This window comes from Neodiprion virginianus, chromosome 5 (assembly GCF_021901495.1).
Source record: "Neodiprion virginianus isolate iyNeoVirg1 chromosome 5, iyNeoVirg1.1, whole genome shotgun sequence".
NCBI classification, from domain to species: Eukaryota; Metazoa; Arthropoda; class Insecta; order Hymenoptera; family Diprionidae; genus Neodiprion; species Neodiprion virginianus.
Window position 1 is genome coordinate 21,008,724 of NC_060881.1, and position 25,216 is coordinate 21,033,939.

Sequence of the window (25,216 nt, forward strand, 5' to 3'; positions counted from 1 at the left end):
TGTTCAACTTGATGACATTTACTTATACGTCGGTATGCCTTCCGCCAAGTCGTAAATCCTAACACCGATTCGCAACGTTTTACAGTATGCAACTTATCAGTTATCAATTCTGTAGTTGGATTGAGCTGTCTTGTTGTATGCAACCATCAATTCGCATCAATGCTCAGCTTGATTATATGCAATTTGCTAGACTTCCACTACTCACGTGATCAGTGCACGTGATCATTTCGCAGTTAAAGGTGGTGGGTAGTGGGGGTAGAGGTACCCTCCATAATCAACGGCTACCGTCGCTAACGTGCTTATGTTAGGTTAGCGCTGAAAAAGCGAGGCAGCTTGTAGGCAAGCATAGTAAACTATTTACATTTGCGTACAAGGCCTGCATGAATTGAAGTCAGGTAATAAACTAGAAAAATCGACAGTATTATTGTATGGCCTATTATAGAGTATTTTAAAATAATCTAATAGTTCTTTATTCACTCACTAGTTATGCCCAAATCATTACCTTTTTAGGTTACGTTCTTGCATGTCCATGGCATTTTGAGGTTATCGTTTACATTCGAAGAAGTGAAATATGTGATTAAATAATGCCGCCTCACAAATCTGGTTGCAATTAATGAATACCGTTCAAACTTTCAGAATGGCAACTTCGCTACAAAGTCAATTAAGCAGACTGCGTGCTCCGCAGACTTCGCTCCTTATCCAGAAAAAGAAGCAGCCCAGTCTTTTGTTCGATCCTAAAGAGGCTGCCAATTTGGACAGAGAAACTGTCTTTGAGATCGGTGAGCACTGAATGCCATTCACAAATTATTTTTCATCATTAATCCAATATAAATTTTGAGCTCTCCAGTGCTTTCCACTAGAAAATAAAACATCTACGCTAAAACTAATAAGCAATTTAGAGCAAGTGATATTTCTGTGCGCCAAGAACAATTCTTCGAGAAACAATTTGTGATTTATGTACACTTGTGCATCATCTCAAAGTTTCAGAATCACGAAAGACACGCATATTAGTAACTGAAATATAAAAGCAAGACAATTATCCCTCTGGTCTACACTTGGGTCATTAATGACCTGACATGACTTTGAAAGTTACGCTTCTGCAAAGGGAATCATTCGCGCCTTTCTGTTGTCTTTTTTAAATAACTATTTACTGACTATAGATATCACATTTGTATTTGCATATTCCTACTCAAGACATTCCAACGATTCCATTACATTATTAAGATTATAAGAACGAATTCTCTGAATCAGTTAATAAGGAATAGAATTTCCGCTTCATAATTGACCCGTGGTATGCATAATATTGGCGATGGAAAATGGTACAGACCAGAGTGATAAATAAAAATTATATTGGAAATTAGATACAAAGACTATAATTTTTGTCTATTTTTAATTCCAGGTCAGAATGGTCTCGAGGAATTGATAAAGCTAAGCGAAATGTTCGCTGAGTTTAAGCGTGACTTGTTCTCGCACAGCACAGTGGGTCTTGAGAGATCAGTGCACGACAAAGCAATTAACAAGGTCTTAGACGGAAGAATCAAGCGATTTCTAATTCTCCTATCACCCTACTTCCTCCTCAATCCAGCGCACAAAACACTTGAATGGCTGATCCGCAGATTTCATATCCACGAATTCAACAGGGACCAATTTTTGCTTCTCATACTTCCTTACCACGAGACACGGATGTTCGTCAGGTAGGAAAAAGTCTTTAACAGCGCTTTTGAATATCTGAGCAGCTGAAAAAAAAAAACAATTAGATTTAAGAAATTCGACCGAGAATTAAAATCTCCTTTCATTTTATATTCCAGAGCTCTCCAGCTGGTGAACGTTTCACAAGCCAGCGACAATTGGCACTGGTTAGAACCGCTCCAAAAACCCGGCGTCCCATTGGCCACAACGACTCTGATTAATCGAGTTTCGACTGACAGTGGATTACTCAGAAATATCTGCGAACACATATGCGAGGCGACCGAAGTCTGTGGAGCTCAAGCGTCTTCGCTGGGCACGCTCTACGCATTTTACACAATGACATTGATCGGTGTTTTGGACAGGTCGAAACCACTGAACGAAAATCAAATGACGCACTTATTGTTCGCATTGGAAAAAGGCCTGACCAGTAAAGTTGTTGACTTCGCGTCGAGCAGCTATATGCTGGTGGGTAAAATCTGCAGTAAAGCAAAGCTGAAGAAGGAAACGTTGAACCACATCGCTCACGCCATGCTGACGAAACCGCCGCTCCAATACGAGCCGATCCTGTTGCTCGTCTTCATGTTCAATTCCCAACCGGTATCGGTCTCCGCAAAAGTAATAAACAAACTCTCGGAGCTCACTTGGTTCCCGGAAATGCTTGCCAAGGTAAAATCGTCCGGCGGTAAGATCGAGAATTTCGTTGTCAAGCTGCTTGGTAGCTGCATACGCTGTGTGCAGAAAGATAGACTCGACGCGTATCAGAAGGTGCACAAAATGGGCGAAGACCTGTTGAAAGCGATAAGATTCAGCGACGACGAAGTTGACGCAATACTGGAAAAAACGCTGCGTCTTCACGTTCCGATAGACAACATTTCTGAGGAGTCGACGAAATTCCTTGTAAATTTTTTCCACACCATCGAAAAACAGTACCCTGAAAAATTCGATGCCTACTTGAAAAGCCTCGTACAGAAGGGGGAGAGTGACGCCGAGTCCCAAAAGGTCCTGGGTCTCCTTCTGCCTTGGCATGCGGACATCCGCAGTGCCCAAGGTACCATGCAAGTGTTGGACCGCCTTCACCACATTGATCCGAACCAGAGAATAGCCGGGCTAAAATTGGTCGCCGAGAACCGAGTTCAGGTCTCGAAAAACTATTGCGACATGGTGACCAACGCGTTGCTGGCAAGGTTCAGGGACGATAATGAGGATGTGATTCTTACGCTATTGACGATGTTCTCAGCCGATAAACTGAAGTCCCTCTTCACAGTGGACGTCTTGGTGGACGAGTTGCTTCGCCTTGTTCTTAAAAGCAATCCGTACTCTCCAACTGTCTTCGGGATTCCAGCGCTCAGGATTCTGCTCAGTCTATGCAGCCACTACGATACCCGAGTCTTCATCACCGTGCTACCATATTTGTTCCCGCGAAACAAGGACGAGGTCAAGATATCCATGGAGGTGCTGAACTCCGACTATGCCAACAACAACACCTACATGCAGATGGTGAAGAGCGACGCCGGCTACGAGCCATGCGGTCCGGAGGCCATTTCATCCGCGGCGTTTCACCGGATATTGGACACCACTCTTTTGCCCTCAACCGCCAGTATACTTTTGACGCTCAAGCAGCAGGAGACGCACGGAAACGCCGTCAGTATGTTCTTCAGCATGATACTCCTCGGCTCCGTGTGCCGAGTCCCAGTCGGTCTGCTCTCGCACGAGGTGGCTCGCGACATAATCGACATAGCCTCTAAGGTGCTCAAGAGCTATCCAAAGGTTCGACTGCTGCCCAACTGCAATCAGCTGAACGGCGATAAAATCGTCGATGCCTTGGAGCTAGCCTCGAAAGAAGTGCTTCCACTGCAGGTTGGAACCTACGTCCTCGAAATGGTCCATCGACGTCTTGACCTCAGTGCCAACCCAACCCTGGACTTCGAGAGAGCGCCAGAGCGCAGTCAGCTGGTCCTCAACTTTATTCAGATATTTTTCGAGGGTGTTAACAAGCCGGACAGGTCCGAGCACTACCTTTGGTGTCTCAAGATATTCCTTAAGAGGCACTTCACTAACGCCGAGGATACAATCTGCTTCCTTTCGCAGCTGTTCGCCCAGCCGGTTTTACCACAGACGTCTCTTCACTGTCTTCAAATAACTTACTCGCTCCTGGAATCAAAGCAGTCGCTTCAATGGGCGTTTCAGGATTGCACTTTCATCCCAAATCTACTTATAGCTTTAGCCAACAAGAACACCGACTGCAGAGCAAGTGCCGTGAAGATACTACAGAGGCTTTCGCATAGCTTTAACCTGTCCACCGACGGTTTCTCAGCCTTGCTCGGTGAGCTGATGGAGCGGAAAGCGGAGATCAAGATGGACCACGAACAGCTATCGCTTATTCTGTACACTTTACTGTCACCCGATCCAGACGTTCAGCATCAGATAACTCCCAATCGACGATTAGGGCTACAGGATGGACTTGCTCAGCTTCTGGCGACCGCAACCTCAATAAGTACTCCTATCCATACGGTGGCTCAGATCTTGGACATTTTGTCCCATGTGAACGGGGTCACGGTGCTACAGACTCTAGCGCCGCTAGGAATCTCGCTCCTCGATCAAATACAAGGCTTGCCCTGTGCTCCAAAATTCGCCGGAAGCGCATTGAAGAACATCTTGCAGAGATTCGACGCCTCAACGGCAGGAGCTTTAAGCGACAAACTCGTGTTGCAGCTGTTCGACAAGAGTATAAAAGACTACAAGTCGAGGATACGTTTCAATAGCGATTACCAACCGCCGAGTGTAATCCTAATGAAGCAGATAGACGAAACGTTCTTCAAACAGGCTGGCAAGCTGTCGAAAATCCAACAGGCAAAAATTCTCGCCAGTATAATCGACGCGGTCACGGACTGCGAACTAAGCTCAGTGGTCGCTGCTGGTAATCGGGCAGTCCGACAGATCAGGCTCGATGCTCAGCTTATAGTGGACGAGCTGACGCTGATGGCGAACGCGAAGTTGGCTGTCCCCGCGGGAAAAAAGAGCAAAGTAGCGGCGTCGCTGGACCCTCGAGTAATCAGCACAAGGGCATGGAAGCGGGGAATAACGCTGTTAGAGTTCGTTCAAAGAGCAGATAACGTAGACCGGGCTGAACTCTTGGTCCCAATCCTCTTTGATCTCCTCCGTGTATCGCTGAAGTTCGAGGAGCAGAGTGCGTTGGAGTATACCAACCAGCTTATACTGTCCTCGATTCTCCATCTGAGTGTCAACTCTCTGGCTATAACGGAAGGCCACGCGCAAGTCGACCTGATCGCGGAGTGCATAAGGACGTCGCAGAACCCACAGACTCATCATCACGCGCTTCTGGTTCTGGTTGAATTGTTTAAGGTGGCCGATCTCAAGGTGGCGCTGAACAACATCATGCCCATTTTCACGTTTATGGGCTCGTCCGTTCTCAGACAAGACGACGCCTACTCTATCCAAATTATATCCAAGACCATCGAAACCATTGTGCCGATAATAAATGCCGCCGAAGACGAGATGTACGCCTGCGATATTCTCCGCGTATTCATCACCTCCTTACCTGACATTCCGGAGCATAGACGCGGTCCGCTATTCGTGAAATTGCTTCAGCTACTGGAAAAACATCTGCACTTGTTCTTCCTCCTGTCATTCGAAAGTCATGTACTCTCGATACCGAAAAAAGGCGAGGAAAAAACTCGCGAACTATCTTCTCCAACGCTGGAGTTCGCTCTTAACATATCGCAGGAGTTCACGCAACGACAGCTCATCAACGTCTGCATAAAAATAATGCAATTCACACAGTCACTGCCCACCGAGGTCGAGGATGAGAAAGGTTTGAGAACGGCCAAGTTTGACGGTCAGAATCATATTTTCGACGTGAATCAGAACACTGGAAAACAGCTGAGGCACTTCAAACACACGGTCCTTCTGTTCGTCAGCTCTCTGTTGTCGTCCTCCTGGTTTGTTAACAAAGTTGCTGAACTCGACGCCGAGGAGACAATGAGCCTGAAAAATGATTACTATGAGTTGATCGTTGAAATTGTTAAACTTGTCGAGCTCATGGCCAAGAGCTACAATGCTAACCAGACTCAATCCAAAGGAACCTACTGGAAGGTGATGCTTCACCGCGCTTACGACGTACTGGATAACGTGAACAGCCTTCTGTCGAATCATACATTTGTCGAGAGTGTTGAGCGGCTGATGCACCATAATTCTATACTTATTAGAAAGAAAGCTCTAGAACTTTTGAACACCAGACTTCTGCAGAAAAATTTCGGCCCAGATGATCGCGATGTTCTTTTCACCCTGATGGAGCCATTGATGCGACTCGCCAGCATTGGTAAACAAAAATCTGCGCATCTCGAGAACGAAGTTATTCAACAATTCGCCCTCATCAGCCTGAAATTACTTGCAAAAATCCTAGCAACAGACCATCCTGCCGTATTCAAACCAGTAAGTTTTATTGACTGTCCTCAAAAGTGGACTCACCACGAGACGAACACTCATCCCAACGGAGTTTCTCAACTTTTGGTTTTTTTTTCTCACCCATCTAGGTACTCGAGCTGACGACTAATCTGGTCCAGTCGCGAGATGGTCCGGTGTTGGCTAGTGCAGTATTGTGCCTGGCGGAATTGTGCGGAACAATGCGAACCCACGCCATTCATTCGTTGAACACGTTCATTCCGGCGATACTACTAATTCTCAAAGAAAAATGCCAGAAAAGTGATTGTCCGGAAATTGTCGTCCTCAGCGTGGTTTCTGCGGTTCAAAAGATCGTCGAATCGCATTCCAGCTTCTTATCGCCGCATTTGGACAAGCTCCTCTTCGAGCTGGTAAAGCTTAGGTCTCGATACAGCGACAGCGACCATATCAAGGTGAGATACATTAAGCCGTGGGATTTATTCTTGTCAGCTTGTGTCGAACGCAAATTTCCTTTCAGATAGCGCAGATCGTCCAGCGGCTAAAAACCACGATGCTAAAGCTTTCGACTTCCGTACCGCTTCGAATCTTACTACCAACGGTAACCAAAACCTACGAGAAGTTGATAAAACAGGAACTCTACCGCTGTGTTGATCCACTAATGAACGTGCTCGCTGATTCCTTCTCGAACGCTCAGTCCAATGACCTTAACGCCGCCATACATGACTTGGCTGGATTTTTCCTCCATGTCTTACAGTTCCGCGAGGATCTGATATCCAAAAATCGACTGCTTGATGCTCCTACTCTGACTGATGTAGCCCTTGTCGAGGAGAGTGCTAGCAAAGCGCTTGTTACCTTGGTTCTCAAGCTCAGCGAAGCCTCCTTCAGACCGTTGTTCTATCGCCTCTACGATTGGGCTGCAAGGAATCCCAATCAGAAAATGCGCAACATCACGTTTTACAGGTACTGGGATTCTGTTCAACCATGTTTACGTTTACTCTGAATGTTCAGTGGTCATGGAAGTAATGAAAAAACCTGAGAGTACTTATGATTGCAATTTTTACTTACGCGATTTCTGCATTTCGTGTGTTCAATTTGTATAAAATTTGATCCAAAGGTTGACGGCGAATATAGCAGAGTCCTTGAAGTCTTTGTTCATCCTGTTCGCGGGTCACTTTCTGAAACATGCAGCCTCACTATTGGCGAGTCAAAATCCGTGTATTACCGAGGATGATGGCCTGAGGATGCCACTGGAAGTAAACCAGGTAGAATTGGTCGAAGTGATACTTCTCACTCTGTACAGGATATTCCTGTATGATCCCAGAAACTTTGTTACCGAGGAGAGATTCCAGACTCTTGCACAACCGATCATTGATCAGCTGGAAAACGATATCGGGGGTAAAGATGCGTACGAAAAGAGAGCTGGGGATCTCATAATTCCGTGCATCGCTAGCTTTGCTGGCGCTATTCAGGACGACTCGCTCCACAAACAACTCGTCTATCAGATCCTGTTGAAAACCAGACACGTTAAATCTTACGTCAGGAGCAGCGCCCTTAACTCTATAGTGAGTATTTTGAAACACTAAATTTCCCAGCTTTCGAGCGTTTGTCAAAGGTGAAAATATGGTCGGGACAATCCATACTGTCGTTCTAAATAGCTTCAAATACCGATCGCCAAATGACACGTCGATAATAAATTCGACACATTAGTAGTGCGCATACTAATTTTGTTCTAGTGTTTCATTTGTTTTCCCTCGTGATTGGTGGGTTTTGCGTAACTTATGCTTTTCGTTGCTGTCTTATACAGTTTTATCGACGTTTGCTTGTTACGCTTCCTGCAAATAAAGGACTCTAGTCTGTACTAAAACGGTCAATTTACACAGGTGGAGATTGCCAGAAAATTGGGGGACGATTTCATGCCTCTTTTACCAGAAACTGTACCGTTCTTGGCCGAGCTTTTAGAAGACGAAGATGAGGAGACAGAGAAACTCGCACAGGACGCTGTCCGGACTTTAGAAGAGGTCCTAAACGAACCTTTACAAAAATATTTCTAGGGTTTTTTAATTTAGTTTTACTTTTACCAACTTTTCGTCAAATACCTTGTCCACCTCAATTTACAAATAAAATGATGCGTTATACATTTCAAACGTAATAAAACTGTTATCGGTTATACGTATCGTCAATTGCGTTATTATTCTCACCCGACTCATTAATAATTACAATAAATACACTGATTTCTCATTGGATGATAATGATAAAAATCCATTTGGGACGTTTTAGGATGCGTTCGAGTGAGCGTAGATGTTACACGTATCATTCCGAAACACGGACAATAAAAAAAATTCGAAACCGTACAAAAACTTCGGTTTATTACTATTTTGTATATACTATACGTATATATGTTATATAGGTATAATATTACTTGAACTTACAGATAATATGTTCTATCGATATAGCTATAATAAAAATTATTATTATTATTTGGACGAAATATATTAATATTTACCTATTATATATGCATTGTTTATATATATATATATATATCATTACTATATTATATAATACATAGTTGTAAAATATAATATGACATGCATGTACAATGTACATATACTATATGTATAATATATAATTCTTCTTATTCAATCTTTTTATTTCTGTGTGTCACGTATGTGTATGCTTTGAAAGTATACGTATACACACATGCGTATATGTATATACATATACTATAATAATACAATAATAACAATAAATTGACAAAATATCGATGAATTTTCCTTACGTCAATCATCAATGTCATCGTCGCAATCGAATTACGTAAGTAAAATACATGTACGAATACATTATGCTCTTACGTCTGTATAATTATATTCAGGCCCAGGGGTGAATCACTGCTGTAATCTGGTGTACATAGGTTACTGTAATCTCATGCACTCTTTGTATTCTATTGTATTCATTGTAATTTTGAGTATTCTTTGTTATTTTTTGCAATCTCTATGTAAACTCTGTAATCGACCCGTAATCCCTGTAATCTTTTCCAACCCTTGCAAATTTTGTAATCCTTGCAAATTTTTTAATGCTTAGTCATCTTGCTGAAATCTTTGCAATCATTCGGTAATCTCTGTAATAATTAAAATCAATTTGTGATATTTGCAATCTTAATCAGTGTACGCCATTTTTGCATCGGGATTAACTCCTTGATTCAGGCTACACGAATACAATATACGTACATTCAAGCTTACATACAATATAAGGGTTTGTTTCGATAATAATTCTGATTTTACGTAAGAATATTCCAGAAAAGATATTTTTCGTTGAAATTTAATCGCACAATTTTGGGTAAAGTTCTCATTTTTATTACAGAGTCGTTATATACCTACAAAAGCGGGAAAAATATAGAATTATCGTATGCTGCTTTCAATCACAAAACTCAATCGAAAACCTAGAATTTCGAACTTACTCTTGAATTTTCCTCGAGTAGTATTTCAACTGAAATAGAGAGTTTCTAACGAGAGTTTCCCGAGAACTGTTTTGGGCTATTATAAATGAAATCTGTGTCACGATTTTCCGAGAATTTCCGATTTCTCTACGATGATGATCGAAAACTTTGGAATATCCACGAGTTTTAGTTCAGTCAAAATTTTTTGTCACATCGAATAGACTTTGGTATCAACGCTTCTAGAATCGTATGGGAAAAGTTAGAAACTTGCAAACATGAAAGTTTGTGACATGATCAATCGTTTGGGACCATACTTTTATTTTACTGGAGATAACTTGGTCAAGTTTTTTCTTTATTTCCTGCTTTTATTTCATTTTTATTTTCATTCTTATTATTATTACTTTAGGCGAGAGACAATTTGCTTCGCGAAGTTAATTTTTTCCCTTCATTCTGTGCTTCATTTCGTACTATTTTCATTTTAGGCCCGTGTGTCTTGAGACTGATAATTAAATTATTATTATTATTTATATTCAGTGCAACCTCTTCATAGAGCCGCTCACGGGCTGTGAGGGGAGAATACATTTCTCAGAATCTCGGTTCCCCCACTCTAACTACAAACTCTCGTCCTCCAGAATTAGTTCTCGACCCTCTCAATAGTACCGCGCGAAAAAGTGTAATTTCCGTACCTTTGTGTATGTACGTATTTTACCAGTGGCATTGTTGAGAGAGAATGCGGATAATGCCGGAGTGTAGAAGTATGGTAGTGGGGGAAGCGTCCGAGCACGTATTAGGGGAAGTGGCATTATTGAGAGGTTGTACTGTAATATATTATGTATGGTACACGAAGTCGTAAGCCTCAAAAGTATGGATGTGCGAAAACGCGTGTTGATTTTAAATTTAAATAGTTGAAAATATTTTTTTCTTATAGGCGTATTTTCAGTTCTCCCTCATTGTTCTTTTTTTTTTCTTTTTTTCACAAATAGATATAAAATACAATTCTTAAACACGTATTCTAAGAGGTGAGTTTACAAAAGAAATAAAGTTAAAAACGGAAAAAATAAAATAAAATAAAAAAACTGTAGGTAAAAATAAACTTATCACACATGCGGAAGCTCTTCCGACTTTGGCCGCAGTGCCATTTCCTCTCCTTCGATGGCTGGCTGTTTCCTGAAGAAAAAATACCTGTATAAGAATTTCCGAAAGGTGGCTGTATCGAAAACCAAATTTAAAGTCAAATTTAGAACACGGAACGTAACAGTCTTACATTTCCGTCTAACATCTCACCTTTTTCTGTACTGGAATATTACCCAGACGATGATCGCGTTGAAGATGAACAGCAACGCGATTAGGGCGGTCGGTACGATGAAATCTGAAAATAGAATTCACGTGTGTTTGGAAAAATGAGAACAAGAAGAAAAGGATCAATTTAGCGGTGGAAGAAATTCAACGGAGACTTATAGGAGTACATTATAAATGGATAAACAATTTACAAACGAGTCTGAAAAGCATGATAGTATTGTCCGTTTGATTGCGACTGTTATTTTAAATTTTACGATATCATGACTGTAAAGAAACCCCTTCTTCTAAGAGGAAAACGGGATTCGAAAAGGCGACAAACGCGCATCGCACAGAAAGTTAGAAAATTATTAATTTTACAAGAGGAGGTAGGTGATTGGGCTTAATTGATTGAGTGATTTGATCAGACTGACCTACGACGTAGTTTCCGTCCTTCATCATGGCCGCGTTTCCTGGATCCGCGGTTGAGCTCATGGAGTGCATTGAGTCATGCGACCTCACCACCACACCATTCACGGGAAAAACACCACTGTTGCTGCCTGTTCCCGGTTCTTCCGCGAGGCTTGATAGCGCCGAAGACCGTCGCGTTCCTGCGTTCCTCTCGATCTCAGACGCAGTGACTGAAAGCCGAAGAAAAATATCCAAAATTTAGCAAATGTACGCACCTCGAAACGTTCGTAAATTGACGAATAATCGAATCGATTCTGCGCATGCACCTGACAAGCCGACGGACACGTGCTTCAATGGATGAGCTTATCGCCCCTCTGGACATGCAACCCGACGGACGATTTCACCAAACGCTGATACGGCGGATTCTCGCTACTGCGCTATCGGCGCGCGACGGTGAAAACCAACGAAGCTTATTCGGCGGCTCCGGAATAGGAAATGTCGGATGGTGGGGGTGTTACGTGACATTGCGCCAATTGTAGGGCTCTGTTGTGCCCGGCCGTTCAACACCGCAACGCGAGGTGCCGTTGATTTAACCCAATTCAACCCTACTTCAGTCTCGAATACGAATTTCACCGCGCGCGGGAATTTCAAAACGATATGTTTCGAATCGCAGCGTTTAAGGGTTCAACAATTTGGTTTTTATTAAATCCTCATTATTCGTGACTTGGGGTTGAAACAAAATTTAATAGATTCTTCTAGGTCATTTTTTTAATTTCTATCAGATATTACCTGTTCACTAACGTAAACAACGATCACGAAATTTTATCTGAGAATAATATTGCCTGAAGCAAAATTTTACACTTGGGTTTGTTCAAATAACATATACAAGATTGTGCGATTTTTGAATGTGAAATCCATAATTCAATATGACTTTTATTTCCAATTCTGATGTAATAGGAAACCAGATCGACGCATTTTAGATTTTTAATTTTTTCCGCATGACGTCTCTTGGCTTCCGGAGGTTATTACGAGAGTACAAAGTTGTGGGAATTTTCATCGACCTCTTTTTATCCGGCTGCAAACGACATCCACTTCGGTGTTGTCAGAAATATTCAATGCAATTTCATGGCGAACACTGTATACGTAAAACGTATTTTTGGCAACGAGAATATAAATTCTCAATGTCGATTACCAGCTGTAAGATGTGCCCGCATACTTATACAAACGTATGTATATTATGTACAGATAACACACGGTTCGCAAAAAAACGCAAAGTATAAAAGAAAAAGAACTTTCAATCAGACGTGCACGCATACCGGTGAATTTTCGGACTACGATATCGTGTCTGTCACGTGAAATACACCCACTGGTTATTTTCGAACTCTCATATTTGGAGCAGAGCTGTATAGATATAACTGACGCTGCTGCACGGAGGAAATATACACGCGTGTAGTAGGTATGGGTATATTAGTTGATCATTAACACTTACGGTAATTGAGTTAATAATTAAACGAAAGAAAATAATACGTGATGTTGTTTCTTGTCAGATGACTAAACATTTTTCCCGGTAATGCAGTGTAATTAGTGGGAAGAAGAACCGTAGTTATAATTTTTCCAATCTAGAATAAGATTTTCGTTCAGAACGTTCAAAGGTAATCATCTTTTTATTTCAAAGACGCCTAGAAATCATGTTTTAGACCTATAAAGACCACAACGTTTTGTTAGGATTTCAGTAAAGATGATGTCGAAAAGTAGTCTATGAATTCCTAGGATGCTATATATCAAGGGGTCTTCTGTGTGTTTTTCGACCAAGTTTGTCCCTGAATTTAATCAAAAACGGTATCTCAAAACGAGAATATTTGAGAGTTGACTCATTGATCCATTCATTCACTTGTGTAATCAACACAGCCAGTGGGAGTAATTCAAATAAACTCACAAATAGCTATACGTACACGAATTGATAATTCTTTCGTATCATCTACACGTTATACGTAATGTGAAGTTTCGTAACTCCGGCAGTTGCTGCTTCGGGTATTATTAACCGATTAATTGTATTAAGTGGGTATTATTACGATAGACACAAGATCTGATAAATAGATTCCCGTTTTTTTCATCGAGATATCAATTACGGACTATTCCACCGTCCACGCATATTCTATGTCGATCAAACCCTCCGAACATTTGACATTACCATCAAACAGTTTACCAAATTTTACAAAAAAGAAGAATAAGGATTTCTCATCGCGTTCTTTGATTCTTTGATTATTAATTGATTGTAAAATTGTGGTTTTTTGAACTGTTATAATGTCTGTAAAACGTTTAAGGACTTCTAAGCTTCGATTCTTGTCTTACAATGTCCTCTGATTCCTGATATGCAGTTGTTCGCCAACAAAAGCTGCCAATATTTCATCAATCCACTTCAACTTGACAATAGCGAAAGAAACTCTTCGAAGTCCACTGAATTTTTTATTCTTCTGTTAGCCTGAGTGTATAAAGCCTGCTACTGCTTCGGTTTTAAGGACATTTGGTGCTCGTGTCGTTCTTCACGTAGTCCCTGCACGTCGGTAAACGCTTTATTGGTAGGTGTGATAGGCGATGGCGCCGTTTCTGTTTCTCTTGCGCTAGCGGGCCGATTTATAAGTTCGTCCTTGTTAAAACACTGCGAGAAGGACTATCGTCGTACAACCCAAACGAGACAAAACGAAACGATGTGTAAAGCGCAATCAAACGACCATGGAATACTAAAGACGCGAACCTTCCGTCGCTAAGCAGTTCATTGCCCATATTATATGTATAATATACATACACATATGTGTGCATACTAAATCTAAACATGTACAAATGAATACCTGTGCCCAGAAAAACGAAAAGCCACCACCTTTATTGCGGGCCGTAATTCGAATTATTAAATTTTTTAAGGTCTCGTTCGATTCTTGATTGTTTGAACTGCGACTTGAGATTAGGTTGGATTACGGCAGCACGTGTGTCTCCATTTCTCGCATTGAGGCGGTACCATTATAACACGTTACAGTACGCTAATTAAAGAGTCATAGTTTTCGAAATACAGAAGAAATGAAAACACTAATATCGTGACCGCTTTCATCGACAAGAGAAAATATATTTACTTTCACCAATCATATAGTCTTACAACAAAAATTCTCTAAGCTAATACGTTATTTACATATAAGAAACTGTAACAAATGACTTTTTTCCAGCAGTCGAATGATAATTATGATAATACTTTGAATTGAAGTAAAGCTCCATTTGTCCACGTTTCGATAAACTTGGAAGATTTTACGCCAGAAATTTGTAAAATGGTTGTTCTTATAAAAAAAAAACACAATTGTAATACGCTTCGAGATCGAGTACAAATTGAGTTTTACATTTTACAGATGATACGACCCCATGGTGAAATCGAGGACCGATTAATCCTATCAGCGTTCTGGTAATTCCAAAAAACTGTAACGAAGGTAATTACGCTCCGTCAGTACAAAGGGGACCATGAGATCGCCTTAAAACGGACGGAAAATGTGTGATGCGAGTGCCGAAGTTATAAAATAAATTAAAGACTCACGAATCAAGTTGGTGATGCTTTCTAAGAAGATTTGCACCATGTTGCCGGCGTTTGGGGACTACGTTGGTATCTATTATTCGCTCCTATCTTGCTTCACTCGACTACCAAATATTGTTTACTCCTTTGTCAGCTGCTCTTGATCACCAACACCATCACGACGACAATGCGACCACGTCTCGTATCCTCACACAGGCTTACTGATCCCTCTTTCTCTCTCACTCTCGCTCTTCGGGTGCGTCTATCTCTCTCTGTACGTCGGTAGCAACACGCGCTTGATCGCGGCTCGTCTGCCTCGTTTTCGTACTTTATGGACTTACGTTTTGACGTATGAGCCGACCGTTAGCTTTTCTTTTTCCTTTATCGCCTCTACGCGTTCCTCACATTTTTCTTTTCATCTGCCCTTGGTTCCCCACCTTTTTCTGTCAAATTTTATTTACCGATATTTTGAAGAGAAAATTCTCTTTCTTCGTTTTATCATGAAGTAAACAATTTAAAGGTATTCGAACTTTAACACTTAATACTACGCTTCGATTGTTTCAAAAGTACAAAATAAGCAACACCGCAGTTCCCCGCACAACGCGCACGACGTCTCGGTTATTACTGTGACTGCCAAGAAAGCCAAGAGGCGCCTCTTCCCCCTCTCCTCCTCTCCACACCGCTCCACGACTTAAATCCCAGTCCCAACCGCCGTCAAGGGCTGCAGCCTACGGTATTCGATTCGGTTTATAATTGAAAAAATCGAACGCACCTGCCGGCCAGTTCCCGCGCTTATACCGACAAACCGATATTTGTCAAGTTGAACCAAATATTGACTTTAACAATAAGGTTTGTTCGTTCAGATGAAAATTTTGATTCTTATTATTATTTTACTTATCCTCGAAACAGTGTTATTTATATAATTTTTCTTCTACTGGGTTATTAAGTCATAAAATTTACGGACACGTTACTATCCATTCACTTCTAACACCGAATCGTCTTGTTAGCTGTCAGCGCGACTGAACCTCGAGTCGTTGGCGAAGCTCGCTTTATTCATCGCTATCGTAGCCGTGGGTCAAGGGAGGTTAGGGAGGCGGCGATTGCGGCGCAGCATAGACACGGATTACAACGTACAACGCACAGTATATTTTCAAGGCATGCGCACTAACGATACGCGTTTTGTGTATATACATCGTGTGCTCTTTGACCCCAAGATTACCGCCTTTATCTCGGGCTTATTCGTACATGCGCGTTACTCCCCCTCCTTTTTGATATTTCTTTCATCTTGCATGAAAGTGTAAATGTAACACGTAAGATAGAGGACATCGATAACTTATTAACGAAAAAGTTACTACAAGATTTACATTTCTCGAGGAATTTGGAACAGACCATTTGTTATAGATATGTACTTGATCACACTCTAATTGCGATAAGGAGATCATGCTTTATGTGATATGGAACGTATTCCAAAAATCGTTTCGTCCCAGAGGTTTCGGAACACGACCCGTGAGTTCTGAACTAACCCCGAAGTCGGAAAAAACAGATGGATTTTTGGGATGACGATCTAAGAAAATTAATGTCGAGCCGAGTAGAGATTAAAAAGAAGGCCAGATTGGACGTATTACGATGTATTAACGGAATGTCAAAGATGACTGGTTGTCGATTGGGAGTCGAAAGATCAAAAGAAAAAACAAAAGTTGAATAAGAAGAAGATGAATGAATGTATAGTGTATTGAAAGAACACAAACAAATAATAATAAGATTCAACGGATGGCAAGGCGACGCGAGGGGCGGAAGATAAAACACGAAGTGGCGTGGTTGCTCATCGTCGAACGAGAACGTTGGAAAGATTGATAAACCGTGGAAGAAGAGATTTCGTTATCCCCAATAAGATTACTTAAGCTTACAATAAACGCTACAGAACCGCAACCTTTTATGAAAAACGCCGCTGGCGTCACTTCCCGATCATTACTCTGCCTCGTGATTTTCAACATTATAATAATCAGTTTTTTATCTGATATTTTTTGCTCTTTATTATATAGTTATAATGTACCACCGAGAAAGCTTAAAAATAAGAGAGAATGGGAGAGAAATACGATTTTTTATAAATATAAATTTTTCCTTAATACACCGCTTTTTTCCGTCCTGATTCTTCAACATTTATCACCAGAAATATCGCTGTTAGAATTAATCAGTTGTATGAATTCAATGTTTTCTTATTCTTTTAATCATCCAATTCGTTCTTATAAAAGTTTATCCTTGCGATTGGTGTGGTAAAAAATATTTCTTGGCTGAGAGGATTTTTTGTTATTAATGTTACACACATAATTATTTTACTAATTGTAAGAAATGTAACAATGTAAACGTTTGCAGCATAATCTCGCAAGAACCTTCATAGTGATAACATTACTCTGCTGCCGTGTGTCGTAATGAAAGTTTAGATAAGGTGTTCAATGCTGACATTTATTTACAGCTAGGTTTTAAAAATACTCAAAGAGATACCTTATCTTTCAATCAGAAATCGCTTTACATCGATCTTATTTTGGGGAGCCGTCTTTCTTTCATTGAATCGCTGTATTTTTTTTTTTTTGTTTTAGGACAAGAATACGACGATTTCAAGCACTTTAGTTTTTCCTTATCACCTAAAGTTTCGCAATTGCGCTGCTAAACGCCAATTCATCAAATAACTTGGAGTTTCCGTATTTCGTACACGGTTTCATATTTTATTCTTACGCAGCATTACAACCATATAAAAGTTGGCGGATTTTTGTGTAATTGCTATTATATTATTATTATAGTAGACGTCAATCAAAGATCAGATTTTGCTTTATTCGTAGAAATCCGAGCGTTTGCGAATTGTAAAACCGGTATCATGCGCTTATCTAATCCATAATCCAGCTGAACCATCACTTGAAAGAAAGAATTATTTACTCACGAACGCATCTCTGAGAGCTAATCATCTGCCTGTCTTCGCTCCAGATCCCGTTCTTGCATTGAATCAATCTGGTTCTCTTATTGGTGTCAGGGAATACGGTTCCTAGTTTGCATAGAAAGGTTTTAGCATCACCAGTTTCGTTCACTGCGTAGCTTCCGTTTGGAGGTTGAACTTGCGGACATCCAACAGCTGTAACATCGAAAAAGAGACAGTGAAAATTATGTCCGAAAAGAAGTCCTCTATAGTACATCGAGAATATTGTACGCAGACTATATAATAAAAGTTGAAAATAACCAAAATTTTCGTGAACCCAGTGATTCCCATATTGTTACTGTACAAACAATTGCGCAAGACATACCAAAATGTGACTAATTCTAGCACAGAAGCCTGCAGAGTAAAAAACAAACAATTGTAGACAAAAGACCGCCAATTAACTGTGCAAATTTATTCGAATATTCAATATTCATTCTTTCATGTAACAGAATGTGCATCGCTTGGATTTTAAACTGCGGTTCTTGGTGAATATGTATGATGAAATGGAAAGAATTTATCGGTTCAACTGTCAGCTCCAGATTCAGTCGATTAAAATTAATCTTCTGAACTACCAGACATTTATCTGTGGGCATGTATTTTCGAATAAAACGCTTTTCTCAATATCGCACGCTTGAAAAATCACACGTTTCAACGAACATCTGGTCCAACAAGGAAAGTACCTGTAATGTCCCGCAACGATTTTCGTTATTCTGTAATATGTTTTGTATCGCACTAGTATGGCTTACGCCACTTTTTTTTACCTGCATTCCGTATGTAAAGTACAAGTTTTGCAACAATACAAAAAAAGAGCATCGGAGTATGTAAACGTGCACTTTTATGTCCTAGCACTTAAAATGCAGTTTCTTGTATTCCACGATCAAAAAGACGTCGTAAATCACAATTTGTTACATAAAGTGTCATTTGCACGATGGAGGCACAAAGACTTTGTCGCTTCGCGTATTTGCAATATTCGTCTTCGGCTCGCGCACGTACTCTCCTACGATTCGTATTGCAAACTTATGCTCGATGTTAAAAGACTTACTCCGCGTCCTTGGTGCACGATCTACTATTAGCACTTGAAAAAACATTGGATATATATTCTTTATTACGTGGTAATTCGGCCTTTTAAGAGTTCGAAAAATAACCCGTAAAGTTAACCTCTAAAAATCGATTATTAAGAATTTTTCAATAATGATGTAACATTTTTTGGTAAAACCCATCAGACATTATTCACCCCATAAGGGATGGCATTCCTTATTTTTGAGGGTGAACTTTAGGGATGGTTTTGGCACCTTAAACGGCCTAATTAACACGTGCAGAAAATTTGCGTTTCATATTTTTTGATGTACTGCAACCTAAGCGTACTTTCTTAAAAAAACTCGGACCACCCTCTTCGTAATTCTTGTCAAAGCTCTTCGAATTTTTCGAGAACTTCTTCTGATTCAAGTTATCAAACGAATACGAAGGTTAACGGATCCGCATGTGTGAGTTGAGAAACGAGTATTCATAATCTTACCCTTATATTGCAAGAGAAATCCCCTGGAGGGGTAGATTTTGCCTGATGCAATCAGGTCCAAGGTGACGACGTTTGACTCGGAGAGCACCTGGACACCGACCGCAGTTCCACAAGATTCAAAAAGGGTGACCCTGTTCTCCCGTATCCTGATCACGTCGACGCAGCTTCCATCCTGCTCGGGACCTGAATTGGACAAAAACAAGAAGAAGAAAAAAAAAGGAGAAAAAGAACGATAATGGCGTTGAACTCTAGTCAGATTCGGGGAGAGAGGATGTTGACGATAACGTACGTACTGCGTATGTCCAGGTCATGAAAGGTCAAGGCGATCCTCTGACCTGGCAGCGACTTGAAAGTCCAGCCGCACGTGCTGCCACCCGTATAGAAGAGCGGATATCCCGGGCTCTTCAGGAACCCTCCTTCCCCTCCAATGACCGGCAGCATCCTGTTGCAGTACTTCATGATCGCCGCTTCTGTGGAAAATCCGTCGTGATCAGTCCTCGTTCTGATCGATTCATTATATGTGAGGTCATTTGTTAGTGTCGAGAATGGTTACGAGCATGTGTTTATACTTATGATGATCTCAAGTGTATCTGAGTAGTGAATCCATTTCGAGCATTGTCGAGTTATGGCAACACTGTCGATTATTTTTCGAACTGTACTAGAATCGATATCAAAGCTTACAGATCTGTTTGACGGAAGCTGCTCGATTTATGAATGCTACTGTCCATGGGAACCAGCTTCCTATCTGTGAACTGTTTCTCGGCCCCTAACTCACAACCGGGGCTTCAGTTTATGCCCGCTTCACAATTCAGAAATAGGGCAAGGGCGCAAGGCTGTCCCATTCGATTTGATTAATGATAATGGCGGCACTACAACGCTCTAGAGACCGACTGCTTGAAGAGTAGAGGCATATGTGGCCTACGGTATCACGTTGTTGTTACGTCAAAATCCGGGGTAAATTATTCCCAGATTTTTATTGGAAATACTACTCTTCAAGTTCTACAAGACTTATTAATAGTTTAATATTGTGTTCCTGAATATTGAACTTGGATTGTATCTTATCAAACGGTATAGTACTCAACCGGCAAAACAAAATATTGAAAAGATCACTATCATGTTTACCAACTTCTATTTTATATTCCTAGTTCTGAACAAATAAAAAAACAGGCGTGGGGAAAAATCATTGGAATCAATGAAGGCTTTGGATAGATTTAGATCCAAAATTAGTCATTCGCCTCTAATTGGCAAAAGGTATTCTGTTTCTGCATAGAATAAGCTATATAAAAAACGAGATTGAGATTCCCTATCGGAAACTCTACTCAGTGCTTTCGTCGTTGATACTAATCTTATTTCATCGGTTTCTCACAGATTTCATCGGGTTTTCAAGTCACAGAACAATATCGCCGACAAAACAAGATTGATTTATTTAAGCCAAACGCAAATATATACATACAATGTAAAATTACAGCGTGCCCTTCTGATAACTTCTGAGGTTGCGGGCCGTCGATTTATTACGTAAGACATTTTGGAGGCGGGGGGAGGGGATCAAAATTTCTTACTTAGTCTTACTTGGTGGAGAGGGGGACTCTGAAGATACCTTAAGTAAGATGTTTATTTTATGTTTAATCGGAAATCAGTTCCACATGCGACAATTACTATTAACGTATTACCCTCTGTGATTCTTACAAGTTTTCTCGATAACATTATGGAATTACGAATTACCATTTACTTTAAATATTTCAACTATTTAATACTCAATCTTCCATAAGATTTACGGGGCTGGACGGGGGGGGGGGCTTCCTAAGTCCTACATTTTCTTATTGGGGGGAGACAAAATGGGCACAAATCGTCTTACGTAATAAATGGACGGCTCCTTGGCTAAGCGTGGGGTATGAAGAAATTGGCGGGAAATCGTGTGACGCTAGTAAAGCGCGCTCAACAAAATAGAGCGCGGGAGAGTAGTATAATTTCCAAACAAAGCACATTCCTCATATTGTTATAATTCCGCTTTCCAGCCTCCGCGGCGTTACGGTGCCTACAATAAGCTTGAGTCGGGGGGATTTCGGGGCTTCGTGTAGTCTATCCCTGATCCCTCGGCTCTTTATCCCCGCCTGGTTCGTGCATTTAAACTATACAATCGCGCAGGTTTTCTGTAAGCATTGTACAAACGTGCAGAGGCCGAAATTTTCACGATCGTCCCCTGCGATTTTCAGGCTGTGGCCCAGCCCAGGCTTTCAGAGCCAAGGGTGCATCGAATGCTCAGAGCAAGACGAGTGATTCCTGCGGCTGTTGGGAGCCAGTGGAAAATAGGGCCCCATTCCGCACCCTGAATTTTGGGTTTCAAGGACGACGATGCTGCAGCTGTTCGCGTTCTGCCCATATACGCAGTCCCGATGCCTATCGCAAACACGCCATTGCGTCAATCGCATGTTTGCCACGGGAACACGTGTCACACGTCGAAAATCACCCGTCAGTTCCCCCACCCCTACCTTTTCAAAGATTTTTTTTTCGTTTCTCACAAATGTTTCCATGGGTTTTATCATTTCCACGAGATAAGCGCAATTTGAGAAAAGAATTCGCGAACGATTTTCATTGCGTAATTTTCATGCACAAGTCTTTGTTCAGCAATATCAAATTAATTATATGACATATTTATGCAAGTATGTTTTATTAGTGTTTTGTCCCACTTCATATTTTGTCAGAAACAGATGATTCAATCATTTAAGAGGACACTCTTGGTGATTGAAAGTATGGTAAAGTGGTGAAGAATCTTTGCGTTTGTAAGCACTAAAAAAGTAAAAGATCCCTCTGTCCCCACTGTTATTTTCTGATACACGGTTCCAGCTGTCAAAAAATGTCAAAAACATTCTTTAATACAGAAATATATATGTATTTCATACTCCAATAGGTTCTTTCGCGAATTCGTTGAAAAAATTCTTAAAGTCAGCCACAATGAGAGCTTTGCAATATCCGCTTAAACTAAGGTGTAGACAGTGGGGACGGAGGGTTAAGATCATAAATGAGATTAACTAAGGAGATATCGTAAGTTCAAGTTTTGTAACTGACAAATTCACCAAATTGTAATTTCTCCAATTTGAAGAAATTTTCTCATGGATCCGGAAACGAAGGAAATACGATTTGCGGAATTCGTCAGTGAAGCAGGAAAAAGGTGGACAATGATGAATTACAGAGAAAACTCGAAAATGATATACAAAAATTGCGATGATTACCTGGGGTGCAAGCATATTTCAACCGCAGGTTCGCCGGGCTCCAGAATAAGGCTTCAGAGTGGTCCGAATATACGTTGAAACGACAGTGCTGCAGTCCCGAGCATCTGTTCGAAAGTGGTGAAAAAGAACAGGCGTAATAGGTACAACTATTGTACAAGGTGATGGTGCAGTTTAAATTTGAGTCTCTCAAGAATCTGGTGTTAAATTACAATAAACACATTTCACATTATACTGGGTTCGAATGTACCAACAGAATTCAGGGGATACCTTTTGAGATTTTTTTCAAATTGAAAACACAACAATATTATTACCGATACTCATTCCAAGGTTGCTGATCGAAAAACGTAGCGTAGTTCCGAAAGCTTATCGGTCCATCGTGCAAAGCGGCTCGAGAAAACGAAAACTGAGCTAGGTCATTTGATATAGACAGTGAATGCGAGGTCTCAAAGGTCAGTAACGATACTTCGGTGATTCGTTATCGTTCGAGTGAGAAATCCGATTACCGAATGACGGGCAATCTTCCGGAGAACAGCAGCTCGCGCTGTAAGGGTGGATTGTAATTGGCATAAGGGTTGATTCAGCCCTTCCCTTCCGCGTAACACGGGGGCGTCTAAAGCTCACTGCCAGGCCAGTTTTATTGTGTGACTAACTGTATCTGTGCAACTTGTACAAAATATAGCGCGTCAATAATGGCCTCTGAATCCTCGAAGCAAATGGAAATACTGTCAGTGACGTAGTTGAAACTCAAATATACACAGCGATTTGATTATATTATCGAGACGGGCGGGAATTCGTGGGAGTGCCAGACCGAAAGCAACATTAGATCAAACTGTAATTCACTGCTATTAGATTATTTCGATCACTTCCTGGCATTGACACATCAAAGTAGTCGATAGTAATAGACTTTGCCCGGCACGTCAGTAAATTTTATCGCTATAACAATCGTAGATCTGAAACGAGCTTCGCTGTTTCTGTGAAGCGAGAAGTATGGTCGTTAAGGTAGCTAATGTAATATCTTTCGAACGTCCATTCCACCGATTATTTCAAAGCTGGTTATACAACATTGATGCTATCTTTCGTATTTCTTTTCTGCATCTCCAATAGAAAAATACTTGGATCGTACAATCGCGAAGCAACTTAAAACTGCTACTCCACTCGTGTCCCGAATATCGCAAGAGTACTTATCGCTGCGGTCAGGTCAAACTGACCAGAGTCAGTCGCGAAGGCAGTCTCCTCTGGTCTCTATGACCACGTAGAAACCCAAGACGGTTAATAACTCTCTCTCTCCATGGTCTCCTGCTGTCGTTGCAGCTGGATTCTTACCGGCCAAGCTGCAGGTGCTACGATGTATCGGGTTACCGCTACACGTAGTACGCTTCCATCCTCAAGACTGTGGAAACGGAACTGCGGAAGACGCTAATCGTAAGTACACTCTTCCACGCACTTTTACCCTCTCAAAGATCCATTCTTCCCCACGCGAAGAGGCCGAAGACCAGCCCACTCTGTTTCAGCCGGTAACCCGAAACCCCGGAACTGAACTACTCACTCCGTATTTTGTTATTTCCGAGAGGCGCGATGATGAGGGTTTCAAGATCAATGGTACAATAATTATCCACGTGGACAAGTTTAAGCACGTGGACAAGTTTAAGCACGTGGACAAGTTTAAGGAATTTTGAACTCACCTTCTGTTTATGGATAATTTCAAGTCCACTCTGTCAGGTCTTGAATCGTAATCACCATAAAGATTTCTGATCATCTGGAAGCGGCGTATGGTCGCGACATCTTCAGATCCTCTGGCTTCGACTTCGCACAAATTTGAGTCATTCGGTTTGTACTCAGCCTCAAGAACGATCAAGATTGCCTTGAGGGACCTGCAGGTCATCCTGAGGGTTTGATTGGAGCAAGTTTCCTCTTCCACGAGTTCCATGTGATCATGATTGAGTTTCACGGCCGAAACCCTCCGGCGTAGGATCGATGAAACGGGCGTCGTTTCGGTGAATAGGAGGACCGCGATCGTCACAATGATCGGAACGAGGATCGGGGTTCCTGCTGCCATCACCGATCATCACAGGTACTGTACAAATTTAGTCCTTCAAGTGCTGCAGACGCTGATGCTCGACAGGCCGAACCGCACTTGTGAAGTTGAACCGCACTTAAGAAGCATAGCAGTTCGGTTTACGGCTGCGTATTATATGCCGATGCAGTACGTTGTGTTATAAATACACCGAGTCCGTCGTTGAAGTGATTTCGAAAAGCTCTTCATCATTGGGGCATATCGTTATTCTTTTTTTCCTTCTCCTGCTTCCTCTCGTGGTGGGAGTTGACGTTCTCCAGATGACGGTGCCCGTTTCTGCGACTTCAGCAAGCCCGCGCCACGAGTATTCGACTCTTTAGCAGAATATACAACGATGTTTGATGATTCTTTGGCAGCCTGTTCCTCGAGATTCCGCTGTCGCTGTTGATGGACGACGCGTGGGCGGTGTAAGCTTGTTGTTCCAATCGTGTCTGGACTGTTTATATCCCATTCAGGTTGATCAATTAGGGTTTTTCTTCCAGCGAATGAATAAACACACGTGTAAGATACGCGGAAAAAATTATTCTAAAAACTTTACACCCACTCACAATGCTGCGATGATCTTGGAGACGTACTACGCGGAATAAAGAAAAAAACACGTGGAGAACCTCTTTCTCGTCAAGGTGATTCACTAGTCGTTAGGATACC

At 41.4% G+C, this 25,216-nt stretch overlaps 2 protein-coding genes across 2 annotated transcripts; one reads left to right on the plus strand and one right to left on the minus strand.

The window, feature by feature from the left end:
- The first annotated feature begins 266 nt into the window (after positions 1-266).
- On the plus strand, positions 267-8,280 carry LOC124306061 (HEAT repeat-containing protein 1 homolog). Its single transcript, XM_046766193.1, has 8 exons — positions 267-395; positions 637-779; positions 1,400-1,694; positions 1,809-6,141; positions 6,243-6,563; positions 6,629-7,071; positions 7,226-7,673; positions 7,992-8,280. Exons 2-8 carry the CDS (start codon positions 638-640, stop codon positions 8,160-8,162), a joined length of 6,153 nt encoding a protein of 2,050 aa, XP_046622149.1. The 5' UTR covers positions 267-395; position 637; the 3' UTR covers positions 8,163-8,280.
- A 1,608-nt stretch (positions 8,281-9,888) lies between these two features.
- On the minus strand, positions 9,889-24,799 carry LOC124306060 (uncharacterized). Its single transcript, XM_046766192.1, has 8 exons — positions 24,177-24,799; positions 22,495-22,598; positions 19,558-19,734; positions 19,265-19,447; positions 17,716-17,904; positions 11,254-11,460; positions 10,829-10,913; positions 9,889-10,711 (listed from the first exon to the last, which is right to left on the minus strand). The coding sequence occupies exons 1-8, from the start codon at positions 24,548-24,550 to the stop codon at positions 10,642-10,644; spliced, it is 1,389 nt and encodes a 462-aa protein (XP_046622148.1). The 5' UTR covers positions 24,551-24,799; the 3' UTR covers positions 9,889-10,641.
- Between the last annotated feature and the right edge of the window lie 417 nt (positions 24,800-25,216).